This window comes from Pomacea canaliculata, linkage group LG11, assembly GCF_003073045.1.
Source record: "Pomacea canaliculata isolate SZHN2017 linkage group LG11, ASM307304v1, whole genome shotgun sequence".
NCBI lineage: Eukaryota > Metazoa > Mollusca > Gastropoda > Architaenioglossa > Ampullariidae > Pomacea > Pomacea canaliculata.
In genome coordinates this window covers 21,377,767-21,392,936 of record NC_037600.1, presented here as the reverse complement: position 1 = coordinate 21,392,936, position 15,170 = coordinate 21,377,767, and the positions used below count along the sequence as shown (strand labels likewise).

At 43.2% G+C, this 15,170-nt stretch overlaps 1 protein-coding gene across 2 annotated transcripts; it reads left to right on the top strand.

Annotated features, from left to right (window-relative positions):
• The first annotated feature begins 123 nt into the window (after nt 1–123).
• LOC112576062 lies at nt 124–5,707 on the top strand. 2 transcript variants are annotated; one of them, XM_025258285.1, is made up of 6 exons: nt 124–483; nt 2,268–2,317; nt 2,976–3,133; nt 3,410–3,574; nt 4,992–5,038; nt 5,422–5,707. In XM_025258285.1, the coding sequence occupies exons 1-6, from the start codon at nt 268–270 to the stop codon at nt 5,491–5,493; spliced, it is 708 nt and encodes a 235-aa protein (XP_025114070.1). In that variant the 5' UTR covers nt 124–267; the 3' UTR covers nt 5,494–5,707. The 2 variants fall into 2 exon arrangements, with proteins under 2 accessions (XP_025114070.1, XP_025114071.1); XM_025258286.1 differs by lacking the exon at nt 124–483 and adding an exon at nt 2,023–2,061.
• The last annotated feature ends 9,463 nt before the right edge of the window (nt 5,708–15,170 follow it).

Genomic DNA, 15,170 nt, shown 5'->3' with positions numbered 1-15,170 from the left:
ACAACCTGGTGTGGGTGGGAGGAGGTATGAGCGTGGGTACCCGGGGTGTGTACCGACAGTTCGCCGAGGAATACACGGGCGCCACGGACGCTTTCCTGGACCAGGGGCTGAGCAACACGGACCAGCAGGTGCTGTACGCCATGTTTACACACCCGCACGGACTGCAGCACCGGGTGTCCACGCAGCTACAGATGTACACGTGGTCGCTGAGCTGCGTGTGGGACTGCTGGTTCTACCTGGGTTACCTGTGTTATCGCGAGGAGTGACATGCCGGCTACCGAGGCTACCTGTGATGCTCGGTCCTTTGTCAACCACCTGTCACTCAGTGTGCCACACGGCTACCGGCACTCCATGGTCTTCGACTGTCCGTACTTGCCGGAGTTAGACTGGCTACCCGTTTATACAGAAAATACAGATGTTTACATGTTTAGTGAGACGTCACAGTGTAGACGTGTGCAGGTCTCCATCTGTGCAGCAGAGCAGGTAAGTCAGCACAGGTAACACACAAGCTCTGTATCGCCATGTCGTGGTAAGCTCTGTCACAGGTCATCCGTCCAACACAAGCGACTACCGACAGTGGAAGTCAAACCTGTGTGTCGGCATCACACACCGTGTCGCTTTGATGTGTGTGACCTTCGTGCATGAACTGTTTGTAGGCGTGAACACTCCACACACCGCATGGATAGGACAGTACGAAGTGTGTGTGTGCGTGTGCGTGTGTGTGTGTGTGTGTGATGATAGGAATTGTGTGTTTGTACATCTCAGATTGTTTGTGCTTTAACAACGTGTTCAGATGACTGCACTTACCTGAATACCTGATCATTCCAAATGTTGCACTTGATTAATATTAAATAGAGAAAGTTAATAAAGGCGAATGGCAGAGAACTACACAGTTAACTCTTGTTATTTAGCTTGATACATGGAATACAGTTTGCTATTTCGTAGAATAGACTGTAACAGTGGATAACAGGAAGGAAGGAGGGAACATTGGACGAGAGTAGATCATAAGATGCTAACTGAAGGGATTGCACGCACACAGGCTGACAAACAGACAGACAGGCGTGTCCCCAGGCCCAGTGGACCACAGCACCACCTTAACAAGTTAAAGGTCATCAATTAAAGTGTGTTTCACTGACCTCCTCCTCAGTTTACCGTCCTCAGCATGAAAACAACTCATAAACAACGAGTTCTGTGCTTGGCCTCGTGTGGATACCCAGCTTGCTCACGCTCTCAAACTCACCAAAACGACTTTTTTAAAATTAAAACAAAACAAAGAACAACAACAAAAATAAACCCAAACCAAAGCCATCAGGTCTGATCTCAAATAAAGTCAGCAGCAGTAAAATGGAGGCTAGTCAGTGAGTAGTGTACAAACAAACAAGTCATGGTTGTCGATGCAGGCTAAAAATAACCTGACGGGTTGAAAGCATTTCTCAGTTTTCACATTTTGATCGCTGTCGCCAAATGTCAGTGAAGATGGCCATCTGTAGAATATTGGACATGTATGTTTAGATGGACAGACAAACACACACACACACACACACACACACACACACACACACACACACACACACACACACACACACACACACACACACACACACACACACAGTGTTACCAAAAGATTATGCACATCGTGAAGTACACGCACGTAACACAGGTTGACACCAACAGACACAGGTACACAGACAACACACACTCACACAGTTCCTGTCAGCATCTCACAGAAACTCATAGAAGACAACAGACTGACACAAGGACTGTTACTCAAAGACTCCAGCATGCAAGCTGCATCGTTTCTCTGTCCCTCTGTCCGTCCGTCTGTCTGTCCGTCTGTCCCTCCGTCAGTCCGTCTGTCAGTCCGCCTGTCTGCCTGTCTGTCTGCCTGTCTGCCTGCCTGTCTGCCTGTCTGTCCACAGCTCTGTAGGTCACAACTGATTGCTCCCTGTGTTGAGAACTGAGCAGGTGAGAGATTAGATAGGCGTGCACAGACTTCAAATACAGCCGCTGACAGGTAAGAGACTCTTTTGTAGCGGACAGTAGGCTGGGCCTGCATACCTGGTAGGTATACGTCACACACACGATGCCTGGGCTTTGTCTGCGTGTGTGCTCAGTGTTCTTTACTTGTTTCTCCTCCTCCCTTTTACGTTTTTCTTCCCTTCTTGTTAGAATGTGAAGTGAAGAATGGTGTGAGAGCAACGGCGATCACTGGTGTGTGCTGTGGGCAGCTCCACGGGTCACTGACCTCTGTTATTTTCTGTCTTCAGTCAACAATGAAGGCGGCGGCCATTCTCTGCCTCCTCTGCTTCACACTTGTGTAAGTCTGTAAGTCTGTAAGTCTGTGTGAGGTACAGTGAGTGATACAGCAATGAGTTGACACCACACTGACGTGAGTCAGTGAGTAAGGTACAGTGAGGTGTCTACCTGTCACATCGAGTGTCAAACACGTTCACTGCCGATAGCTTGAGGCTGTTTATCGCTAATACAAAAGTAAATCACATTTCTGATTTGTACACAAACATAATCCAACACATCAGCACTCGCGTCACTGACGGAGACATTGTTTCAAGAAAATAGTTTTGGTTCAAACTGTGGCTGCTACAGCATTACGTAACATTAGTCATCATGTGGATGTCATATCGTCAGACAGCAGTCAGTCAGATGATGACATGTCAGATTATGTCAGCGGTCAGTCAGATGATGACATGTCAGATTATGTCAGCGGTCAGTCAGATGATGACATGTCAGTGGTCAGTCAGATGATGACGTCAGATTATGTCAGTGGTCAGTCAGATGATGACGTCAGATGATGTCAGCGGTCAGTCAGATGATGACATGTCAGATGATGTCAGTGGTCAGTCAGATGATGACGTCAGATGATGTCAGCGGTCAGTCAGATGATGACATGTCAGATGATGTCAGTGGTCAGTCAGATGATGACATGTCAGAATATATCCACTCTGTCTGTGCTGTAGGAAAAGCCAGGACCAGACACTGTCGGAACTGTTGGCGCCATTTATGGGTCAGATCCGATCAGAGGTCAACAACCTGTACGTCAGAGCCGACACCAACAACAACGGTCACTTTGACTTGGACGACTTGCGTTCAGTCTTTGAGGAGTATGACATAAACAGTGAGTGTGATCGCTAAGTGTGACGCACACCGTGAGTCCGAACAGTGTGTGTGTGACGTAAACGGTAAGTGTGAACATAGTACGACACAAATGACGTGTGTGTGATGCGAACAGTAAGTGTGAACATGAAGTATGTCACACAATCGGCGAGTGTGAACATTGTGTGACATGCGCTCTGTGAAGCCTGTGTGACGAGACTTCACTCTGTTCACACGGTGACGTCCTGCCTTATCTGACGTTGCCGTCCTGTAATTATGTGACGTTGTCGTGACGCAGAGAACCACGAGGTGACACGTGACGAGTTCGTGCAGCATTTCGCCGGCAACTCCAGCACGCTCCGCATCGTGGCGCTGGGGCTCTTCCTCGACATGGACTCCGACAAGAACGGCATGCTGGAGCAGAACGACGCCACCACCTACTTCAACAAGATCGACACCGACGGTAGACGTCACCGCCTCTCTCCCTCCCTCCCTCCCTCCCTCCCTCTCTCCTTCCCTCTCTCCTGCCCTCTCTCTCTCCCTCCCTCTCTCCTTCCCTTTCTCCTTCCCTTTCTCCTTCCCCCTCTCTCTCCACCCCCTCCCTGCAAGCTTGTCTCTAGGCCTGCCTGTAGGACTGCCTTTAGGACTGAATGTAGGACAGATTGTAGGCCTGCCTTTAGGACTGCCTGTAGGACTGTCCCCGTCAATGGCAATGTACCTCACTGGCATATTTCATGTTTTTCTCAAGAAAACCATCGTGAAAGAGACTATCTTCTTCTTCTTCTTCGTCGATCACTCAAATGGACACGCCTGCCTCCTGCACAAATGATGCTGTGCGCCGCAGGTCCTCCAGGCTGCCGTGTAGCTTCCTCAATACTGGCGTCTCATCAGTCCAAATGCGGTGCCTGAGTTCTTCGTGCATAGGACATTCTTGCAGTAGATGTGCTGTTGTCTGACTGCCTGTCTGGCACGGGCACTGGTCTGTCTGGCCGATTCGGAGCTTGGTGTAAAGGTGGTGATTGAGACGGTTGTGGCCTGTCCTCAGCCTGAAAATAATGACCTGCTCAGCTCTTGTAAGCAGGTAGTATGGGTCGTTTCGGTTGAAACGTGGGTGCTGCTGCAGCCACTTGTTGTGCTGTTTGGCCTTGATGATGGATTTGACTTCACTGTAGGTGGTGGACCTGTCTTGCTGCTCTTTTTTGGATCCTTCCTTGGCAAGAGTGTCTGCGGCTTCGTTGTCAAAAACCCCACAGTGGGAGGGAATCCACTGTAAGACGACTGTGCAGTCTCCGCATAAGGAGGAGAGAGCAGTGGACAGGTCGTTCAGTTTCTTGTCTCGAAAGAGACTATAATTTGTGAAAAATTTTGTAGGACTGTACGTGTACTGTAATGACTCAAGCTGTAATGACTCAAGCTGTAATGACTCAAGCTGTAATGACTCGAAAGGTCTTTGATTCTCTTCCATTCACTATGTGATGCTCATCCTCTTTCGTTAAAAAATATTTGATATTCAAGCAAGCTCGCAGGTGTGCGACTACTGGATTATGGTGCTGTGGGGCTGTGGGACTGTGGTGCTGTGGGGCTGTGGGACTGTGGTGCTGTGGGGCTGTGGGACTGTGGGACTGTGGTGCTGTGGGACTGTGGGGCTGTGGGACTGTGGGCTGTGGGACTGTGGGGCTGTGGCGTGGGACTGTGGTGCTGTGGACTGTGGGGCTATGGGACTGTGGGGCTATGGGACTGTGGGGCTGTGGGGCTGTGGGGCTGTGGGGCTGTGGGGGCTGATGCTAAACATGATACCAGTGCTTGTTGTGGGCGTTGCTGTTGTTATTTTCCTTTGCTGAAACACAAACTGAGACTGTTGTTGTTGTTGTTACCTGCAGATGACGGCGAGGTAAACCGCGAGGAGTTTGTCAGCTTCTTTACACAGGTGAGTAAACCTCAGGTGACAGACTTGTACTTGATGAATGCTATCGTCCTAACGGTTGATATTCACGCGCTTGATGACCGGTGTGACAGGACCTGTGGCAGGACACGAGTGACCCACTGGCACGTTCAGTGATGTAGGAAGGTGTTTGAGGGGGAAGGGGGACAAGCTCAACGACCTTCACATTTGTGTCTCCTCGGTATCTTTGTTGCCTCCCCCTCCTGCTTCCTACGCCACTGAAGTTGGTCTGGCAATAGTTGGTTGATACCTTGACAGTGTCGTCAGCAGCAGCTGTTTGAAGACTTGACACCACTCCATCGCCAGAGGAGGTATTGTCCTGTGTGCTAGAGCAGCTGCTGAAGTCTTTACTGTCACCTTGTGTGCAGCTGTTCGAGCAGCTGTTTCTCATCCAAATCATCGTCAGTCATGGCGGCCTGACTACAACCCACGCTCCGTAAGAGGACGAGACTGGCGCTGATGGCGGTACCAGGACTGCAAGCATCCATCTCTTGTTAGCACTGTCAGCACATCTCAGGCACTGGCACGAGTGATCTCTCCTATCTCAGCACTAAAGAAGTCAAAGGGCACTAACTCGTGGTCACTTCCGCTCTTATTACACGCCTTGTGAGAGTTGTACTTGTATAGGAAATAAACAGGATTCCCAAAGTTTCATGTAGTAACTTTTTAATATATTTTTGTTATGCTCGTGACATTCATCATCATTGCGCCACCGGACCGCCTCCGGGATTCGGAAGCAGCGGCGATGCACATGTCATTCGTTCGACAATCGATTACCTCATTACCATAATGGCCAGCAAAAATATAACAATATTTATGTCTTAATAGTATTGTTACAGTTGTTTTCCTGACTTACTGAGTACCTAGCGTTTCACACACGCTAGACGCCTCCACACCCATCTAGTACAATACGTTATCTCCCTTACTGACACACCGAGTCATTTTGTGAATGTTATTTACCATCATATGCAAATCAAAACAATCATTATTGTCTGTCCAATGCAGTCCAAAACAGAAAATTTTCATTTGCAGAAAGTCAGCATCAGTATATACAAGCATAAGTATATACACACATATACAAGTATATACACACATATAGCTCTCTCTATTTATACACACATATGAACATAACATAAGCATACTTCTATTCCTCTCTATATATATACACATGAACATAGCGGGCAGACATACACACCCATACACGACATTCAATACACACACAAAAGCACGTTTATCACACCTGACAATGTCTACCTGTCCTGAGCAATGTGGTCTATCTAGCGGGGTCTGTGCTCACTGCTCATCTCCAGACTCAGTCTGCGATGACCATGCGCTGTCATTTTTTCGACAATGTATAATTTTACTTACAAAAATAAATAATAAAGAGCATCATTCCAGTCGTGTGTCAGTACTGTGTGTGTGTGTGGAGGGAGTAAGCACAAGAGCTGACAAGGCCCGTCACTCCCGCCTGTTGACCATGTCTGCACAGGCGACCTGTCCACGTCTTCCGTCTGTAACCGCTTCTTCCTCCACCACCGCGGCGTCGCCTCCCTCCACGTACCGTCAGGGGTGAAGTGTCGGGGCGAGTCACGTGACCAGACCAGACCATCTTACGCCGCTTAGCTTTCGAGTTGAGCTTCCTGGTGTCCTGCGAGTGTGGGGACCATGTTTTGCACAAAGTAATTAGTTTTATGTTCCTTGTATATATTCCTGGGTAGGTCTTTCCATGTCAGCAAGTACTTAATGGAGCAAAGATAGCTAATATAATTAATAAAGTAAAATACTTAATGTAGTTCATATAGCTAATATAGTTAATAAAGTTAAGAAAATAATGTACTAAATATAGTTAATATAGCTAATATAGCTAATAAAATAATGTACTTAATGTACTTAAAATGGCTTATATAGCTCATATAGTTAATAAATTAATGTACTTAACGTAGTTAATATAGCTAATATAGATAATAAAGTTAATAAAGTAATATACATAATATAGCTAACAACGTTAATAAAGTAATAAACTTAATGTAGCTATTATACCTAATAATGTTAATAAAGTAATAAACATAATGAAGTTACTATGGCCAATGCAGCTGGTAAAGTAATATACATAATGCAGCTGTTACAGCTAATAAAGTAGTATACTTAATGTAGCTAATACAGTTAATGAAGTCAATAAAGTATTATATTATGTAGCTAATATTGCTAATAAAGTGAATAAAGTAATATACTTAATGTAGCTAATATAGCTAATAAAGTTAATATAGCAATGTAGTTAATACAGTTAGTGTAGTTAATATAGCTAATATAGTTAATAAAGTACTATACTTAATGTAGCTAATATAGTTAATTAAGTTAATATAGCAATGTAGTTCATGTAGCTTATATAGTTAAAGTAGTTTAGTTAATATAGCAATATTTGTAATATAGTTAATATAGCAATGCATGTAATATAGTTATAATAGCTAATGTAGCTAGTGTGGTTAATATGGGAATTTATGTAATATAGTTGATATTGCTAATATAGTTAGTGCAGTTAATATAGCATCGTAGTTAATATAGTTAGTGTAGTTAAAATAGATAATATAAAATAAAAAAGTTAATATACCAATGCACTTAATGTAGTTTATATAGCTAATGTAATTAGTGTAGTTAATATAGCAATGTATGTAATGTACTTAATATAGCTAGCATAGCTAGTGTAGTTAATGTAGTTACTATATTACTGTAGTTAATATAGCTAATATAGGAATGCACTTAAAATAGCTAGTGTAGGCTATATAATTAATATAGCTAATATAGTTAACCAGGGATCAGAACGAGATGTTTTATAAAGCTATAAGCAGCCTTAACATCACACCAGCCTATTTGTAAAGAATTCCAGTCGCACAGTGGGGGTCAAGCCGTGTTGCTGATGTTGGCTGACATTTAAATCAACGGTTTAGCCACACACAGCCACTTCCTGTATTCAAGGACGATGTCTCGGAACATTCGTGACTTACATTCTGACAGCACATGGCGGCGTGGAATTTGCTAAACACTTCACTGAACACTTTACAGAACACTTAACTGAAGACTGAGGTCACCGTCAGGAGGTGGTGTGGAGCAAGCTGCTCTGACAGTGAATGATGGGATACAGTAGTGTGAGGTGTGTGACATGCACGCACCGTCACTTGACTACAGCCAGCATGGCGTCATCACAAGTACATGGCTGACGAAGGGCACCAAGACATATACAGGCCCCTGACCGAGTAGACTTCAATTTTTTCCACCGTTTATCACCTCGCGAAGACTCGCAATCTGTGAGCCAGTGTCATGTGACTTTCTGCCTCTGAAGAATCGAACCTTTCCCTTTCCAGCACACTATTACTTTCCCTTATTATCTCGTGACATCCTGTCGCCTCACATTGTTAGATGAGCGCTACAATAAAACACCAGCGACTACCTCCCCCTCTGGACATAAGACAGCAGCGGTTACCTTCTCCTTCAGAAATCACACGTTGTTAACTCCTTACTTGATATCTCGGGATCACATCGTATCTTCTCATATTCCTCCCCCTCATTCATCCTCTACTCTCACTTCCGTTTCCTCGTTCGTTGTTCCTCACTTGAGTAACAAATCTTTTTGTCGCTCATCATTGCTCATAGTTAGCCGAGTCTTGACCCTCGTCATAAAGGCTAACCCGGGTGCAGCATTTCGTCATGATGCTGGGATTCAGTTCTTCTTAAAATAATGATTCCCAAAATATGATTACATAATTATGAAATTGTCAAAATATAAGCTCTCAAACATCGGTATTGTCACTGGCCACTAAAGAAGCAGAACAGAATTACTCCTTTCGTCGGAGAGCTTGGCTAGAAGTTGTGCTTGTGACAGTGAGTGTGGCTCAGTTCACCAAGTCTCTGCAGTGGAGTCAAAAGAAGAAAACATCGCCCAGGTTGGCGTGCTCAAGAAACGAGTCTTTGCCCAGAAAATGAAAGGGCTGATAGTGAAGTACAGCCTGAGAGATTTCAACTTTATTTTAAATTGGAAATGATGAAGTCCAAGCTCAGACTTATTTCTTACTCAATAATTTGCAGGCAAAATTTACTCTGTTTTCTGATACTCACAATTGTTCTCGTTTACTGTCCTCATGTTTGTCCCCCTGAATTCTTTGTTAGTTGTTTGTAGCAGCACATCAATGGTGTCTTCACGCTGTCCGTTGTTAGAATTGTGCTGATGTTGCATGTCTGGTGCTTGATCTGTCTGGTGCTTGATTCCTCCCAACTCCAGGAAACCTTGTAAACATCAACATATGTTTTCTTTGTCTTTGTTTAGGCTGTTTACCAGCAATCAGTTGGTTTTAACAGCTCGTGTGTTCGTACAGTCAGCACTGCTGTAGGGAGATGTCTTTGTGTTACTGAAAGTCCAAGACTTGCCTGCACTGTACACGTGACTGGATAAAAAGTATTGGGTTATACACTAAGAAGTGCTGTGCAAACATCTGTTACACATGAACCATGTGAGGACTGTGACTAAAATAGTGAACTTTATAACAACAAGAAGGCTCAACCACCGGCAATTCATCTCGTTGCTGGAGGAAGTTGAAGCCCATCACAAAGATGTCCTCTACCAGACTAAAGTCCGGAGGCTCAGCTTTGCAAAAGTTGTTAAGCGAGTTTGAAAGCTTCGAGAAGAAATAGTTCTATTTTTTTAAATAAAAGGAAAAAACAAATGCTTTCCCAAAACTTTGTAGTTTCCTATGTCGTAGAGATCCTGACTTTCTTGTTGATAACATGGACCGTTTGAATAAACTCGATGTCACTGCCGGGTAAAAACATCCTTGTTCATGAGTTATATTTTGCCCTGGACAGAAACTTAATCTTTTTCTATCAAAGAAAAGGCAAAAATCAGCACTTTCCTACCCTGAACTCATTGACATTGGGTGACATTTTCAGGACATATCAGGATTTCAGAGAGTAAGTTGAAAATATTGTAAAATTCGTTTACCGTGGTTGGGGAACGAGCGTCAGACAGTCTGCAACTCGAACTGACCCAGTAACAGTGCAAACAAGTCAAGAAGGATTTTTTAAATCCCACAAACCTTGCCCAGATCTTCAAATCACTAGGTAAGCTCACAAATCCAAACTTAAAATAATTTTCCAAAGGAATGGTGGTGATGTTTGCATCGTCGTATGTGTTCGAACAGAACTTGTCCATCATGAATCACCGAGAGTCCCACCTGCATTCGCCAATCAGAAATAAGACCAGAGTTTGAAAGGTTGGTGAGTGTTAGGGTAAACAGCTTCACTTTTCACATTAAATTCCTTAAGTGAACATCACAATGTATTTATGTTTTAACTTCATTATCACTAGGTTTGTTTTATGGTCCCGTGGCCTGGGTGTTTGACTTTGCTACCGGCTCCCTGCATAGTTAAGAATTTTGAGACCGGCCCACCAAAAGAAAACTTTGCCCACGCCCTGATCCATACAAACAAATAAACAGACAGACAGACAGAGGGACTGTCGGAATAGCTACACTCGTACCAGCTAAAACTAATGGTTTCTTCGTCCACCAGTGCTGTCATCAGAGGGAACAAGTGAATAAACAGCAGGCAAGACATCTTGCCACTTAAGCCTGTCTTGAGTGATGTTAAATAGGACACTCACATACATTCTCACGCATGCGTGTACATAATATATAATATGAGACTCTACAGCACGGTTGTAGGCATAGTAACTACTACCCCCTTGTCCAGGTATGTTATGATTGGTGGGCATCGTCGTCAACGCGAAGTCACGAGACATCACGCCCACGTGACCTCCTGGGCGAGGCTCACACCACAACCAGCGGCTGGCAGGCCTGGAGTCGTTGTCGTTCTAACCACGTCGTAGTCTCTGGTGGAGATGAAGTTGCTGGCGCTGTTGTTTTTCTCAGCTTGTCTGGCCGGCGGCTGCTGTTCCTCAGTCACGTGAGTGTGATACACGATGATCTTGTTTTTATTTATGTCCATTTTGTAAGTTAAAAATATTGTGTAACTACACATAAAAAATATTCGAAACATCATTATATCAGCAATAAGAAATATTGTTAACATCTTACGAATGGACCAAGTAAATAGTTTCTTCTATTTTTCCTTCTCCGCACCGCTGTTCGGAATGTCTTGTCACATATCTTATATGATGACAAGGCTTTTACCTGTTTGATAATATCTTTAGTGGATGAATTATATGTAATAGTCACTTATTTTTCTCTACCTGTGACATTTGGCTTTAATCAACTTATTATACTAAGTTGAATGCGCTCTATTCATCCTTGTTTTTCCTCCCTCTAATTCATTTCACTTGTATGACGACGGCACATCAAACGTATTTTTTTTTAAAACTGTCTTTTGCAGATTTTCTACGAATGCACGACTTCGCATAAATACACAGTCAAGTGTGGAATGTGGAAATGGGGCAGATGCACACAATACGGGTTTGCAATTTTAGTTTTGTAAATGGGCGTGAATAGTAATGATAAATAATACTAGTCATAAATCATAAATAATAATAATTAATAATGACAATGACAATTCTTTATTTATTTATAAGCAAGAAAATGCTTTTTTACATTTAGCCCTCGCCCTTTACAGGGAAGAAAATTAACTACGTAAAAAAAGTAATTAAGCATTATAGAATAATTTGTAGTAAACATAAAGGAAGGTGGATATGTACAAAAGTGGTGGTTAAGAAAAAAAGATAAATGTATATATTTACAATAACAATAATGTGAGAATCCCGACCAAGACTGATGGTACTCTGTGCGCAGACCAATAATGATAAACGAAAGATAACAGCCAGTGAGGTATGTATAGACACACTAAACAACATAAAGATGAGGTACTAGATAACAGTAGACAGTGAGGTACGTGTAGACACACTGAACAGCATAAGAATGAGGTACAAGAGTAGAAGGTAAAGCAATGGATGAAGATATTCACATATTACAAAGAAACTATCAAACCAATGAATGGTTTGGTCCGATGCCCTCCTAGACTAACAAATATACTTTGGGAATGGAGTCAGGATCAGAGACGATGTCAGACGATGTCCGATGTTCAGACACAAGCTCCAGCATATATCTACCTCATACAAAAAAAGTGTGATTAGACAAATATCTTATTAACTAATTAGCAAACAATACCACCATCAAGAATTTTTCAATAATTTTGAATTTCAAAACGCACATTCATTTTGCCAGGTGTGTCACTAACACAGCAGCATGTACCTAATTCAGGTTTTGACTTCAAGTAGGCTGCTGGCCTGTATCCGCACATGTTGTTGTGCTGTCACTATAGTAGCTTCAGATGTTCAGGATGTCAGTGTGTAGTGTCAGAGTGTAATGCCAATGCGTAATGTCAGTATGTAATGTCAGTGTGCAATCTCAGTATGTAATGTCAGTGTGGAAAGTCAGTGTGTTTCTCAATTGTAGATTTTTCCGTCTTTCCATTCTATTGGTTCGGTCATTTTATTTGTCGAGTAAATATTTCTGTCCAGCTACCCAATAACTAAATATATTCTCAAAGGTTTGTTATATTAAAAAGGTATATTGTGTGTTTGTGTATATGTATATGTGTGGGTTAGGGTTAGGCGAGAGAGAGGGGGAGAGAAATAAAAAGTGCCAACAATAACTCGTATGTGGCTGTTGCAGGACAACGACCAGCACATGCTACAGGACTGGAGGTAACACATTTTGTTGTCACACACCTCAGGTCTTCGTGACCATGCTGTACACATGGGAGTAAAAATACAGTCTGTCAGTCAGTCTTACACACAAGCTTGCAGACAACTCTTGTTCTTGTTATTTGGTTCCTCTCTGTGTTTTCTTTATTTGATTTTTTATTCTTTATGAGTGCACTTGTTTATTCTCTTATGGTTCATATGTTATTTGTTTTCCTGTCCCCCGTATGCTGTCCATCTTTTGTTCTTGAGATTAAGCGCTAAGAGCATGCTCCTTAGCAGTGTGAGTATGAGCTTTACAAATTTTGCATTTATAATTATTGTTTTTATTGTTGTTATTATTATTATTATTATTAAATCGTTCTTGTCATTGAGATCAACATATAGTTTAATGTGGGAAAGTCTATGTGCTCCAATGTTTAACCCTATTTTTCTTCTCAGTCAATGGGGGCTGGTCGAGTTGGGAATCTTCTGGCGCCGGAAGCTGCTCCACAAGCTGTGGGGGTGGGACGAGACAGAGGAACTTAGTCCGTCACTGTAACAACCCCTCCCCTGTCCTCTGTGGCACGTACTGTCCTGGGAGCAGCAGTGGGTACAACACCGAGTCTTGCAACACGGGTTGTTGTCCAGGTATGTCAGTACCTTGTTGTTATTAGATGTGTGAGAAGGGTGTGATCTTATACACCCCTGAAAGCTACTGTACAGGAGAACCCTGTTAGTGTTGCCTCCGAGAAAAGCCGTCTGTCTGTATGACCAATCTTACCTGTAAGAACTAGGAGCAGGCAATGACTGCCTGATTGTAACGTCCACTGTCTGCTTGTGGTCTGTACCGAGGTCTGCAATTCATACTGCTGCTTGCTGTCCCAGTATCTGGGGGCTGGTCCAGCTGGCAAGAATACACAACCGGAAGTTGTTCATCGTACATGCGGGGGAGGGAAACAGACCGTGACGTTACAGCGTTGGTGCAATCAGTCCCTCCCCGTCATGCAATGGAGCGAGTTGCCATGGCAGCAGCACTACCACAGAGCAGAGGTCATGCAAGGCGGGACAGAGTTGTCCTGGTGAGAACCTGTTGTGTGTGAAAACTAAGTGTGATAATGTGTCGTACCTCGGAATCGGATCATCTTTCTTACCTCACAATCAAACCATAACATGCCCGGCTTCGTTTGCCGGTCATTCTGAGTCGGGCCTCATACCTGGTCTATCAGATCCTCAACATGTTTAATGTTAAATGTTAAACATCCTTAATGTTCTTAAGGAAGTGGCTAAATTTAGCTTCAGGGATAGCCCTATTTGGCTGGTTTGCACTTTCTTTTTTAACTGTTTCACGTCATAAGATGTTACTGATAACCCTAGTAAGAAAACATCTCAGCAAAGCAGATTGAATGGTAACTACAACAGAGAGAAGAATGAGGGAAAGTCTAGAGAGCATTCAACAAGATAGAGAGACAGAGAAAGGAAAGTGTGTGTGTGTGTGGTGATAGTGGTGGAGGACGATTATAATACCTTAATTATTTTCAATTTCTGTTTCTTACCCATATATTCCATTATCTACACCAAATGTACCACAATACCATCCTACTCCCCCATGGGTGGCAGATACACCCATACCTATCGTAATACCCATACACACCGTAAAACTCATACTTATACATACTTAACTAGTATACACACTAACCAATGCCAACACTGCTTCTTGTGTCCTTTCAGTCAATGGCGGTTTTTCTAGCTGGTTCCTGCAGACTGAAGGAAGCTGTTCACTCACGTGTGGTGGAGGAACAAAGACCTTGACCTACAGGCGTTGGTGCAACAGCCCTCCTCCTCAATATGGCGGAACGAACTGCACTGGCGACTATTTCAAAAAGGAAACATTAGTTTGCAACAGTCAACCTTGTCCTAGTAGGTCCTTCATGTTTTAGTTTTTTTAAGTAACTTGTCTATTACATAGAAATGTAGTCTAAACTATATTTCTCTATAGCAGTGGCTACATTTAGCTTCCAGGATGGCCATATCTGGTTTGTGTACACAATTTGCTTACTTTTTCACATCATCAGATGTTACTGATAACCCTAGAAAGAGAACATCTCAGCAATGCTGATTGCATGGTAACCCTACTACAGAGAGCAGAATGAGACAAAGTCTAGAGTGAATTCAACGAGAGAGAGAGAGAGAAAAGCCAATGTGTGTGTATGGGAGAGGGGTAATGTTGGAGGACGATTTACATACCTTGATTATTTTGAATTACTGATTCTTACCCATATATATGTGTACCATAATATACACCAAACGTACTCCAATACCTACTTATATGTACCATCATACTCCCCTATACATACCGTAATACCCATACATACTATAAAACTCATACATACTTAACCACACTGGTGTACAGACTAGTATACACACTAACCTATA

Excerpts from the sequence above, each read along its gene's own strand:
- LOC112576062 (XM_025258285.1), top strand. The coding sequence starts at position 268 with ATGCCGGCTACCGAGGCTACCTGTGATGCTCGGTCCTTTGTCAACCAC. Across the intron at positions 3,134-3,409 it reads TGAGGAGTATGACATAAACA|AGAACCACGAGGTGACACGT; the intron begins GTGAGTGTGATC and ends GTCGTGACGCAG. Across the intron at positions 3,575-4,991 it reads CAACAAGATCGACACCGACG|ATGACGGCGAGGTAAACCGC; the intron begins GTAGACGTCACC and ends TGTTACCTGCAG.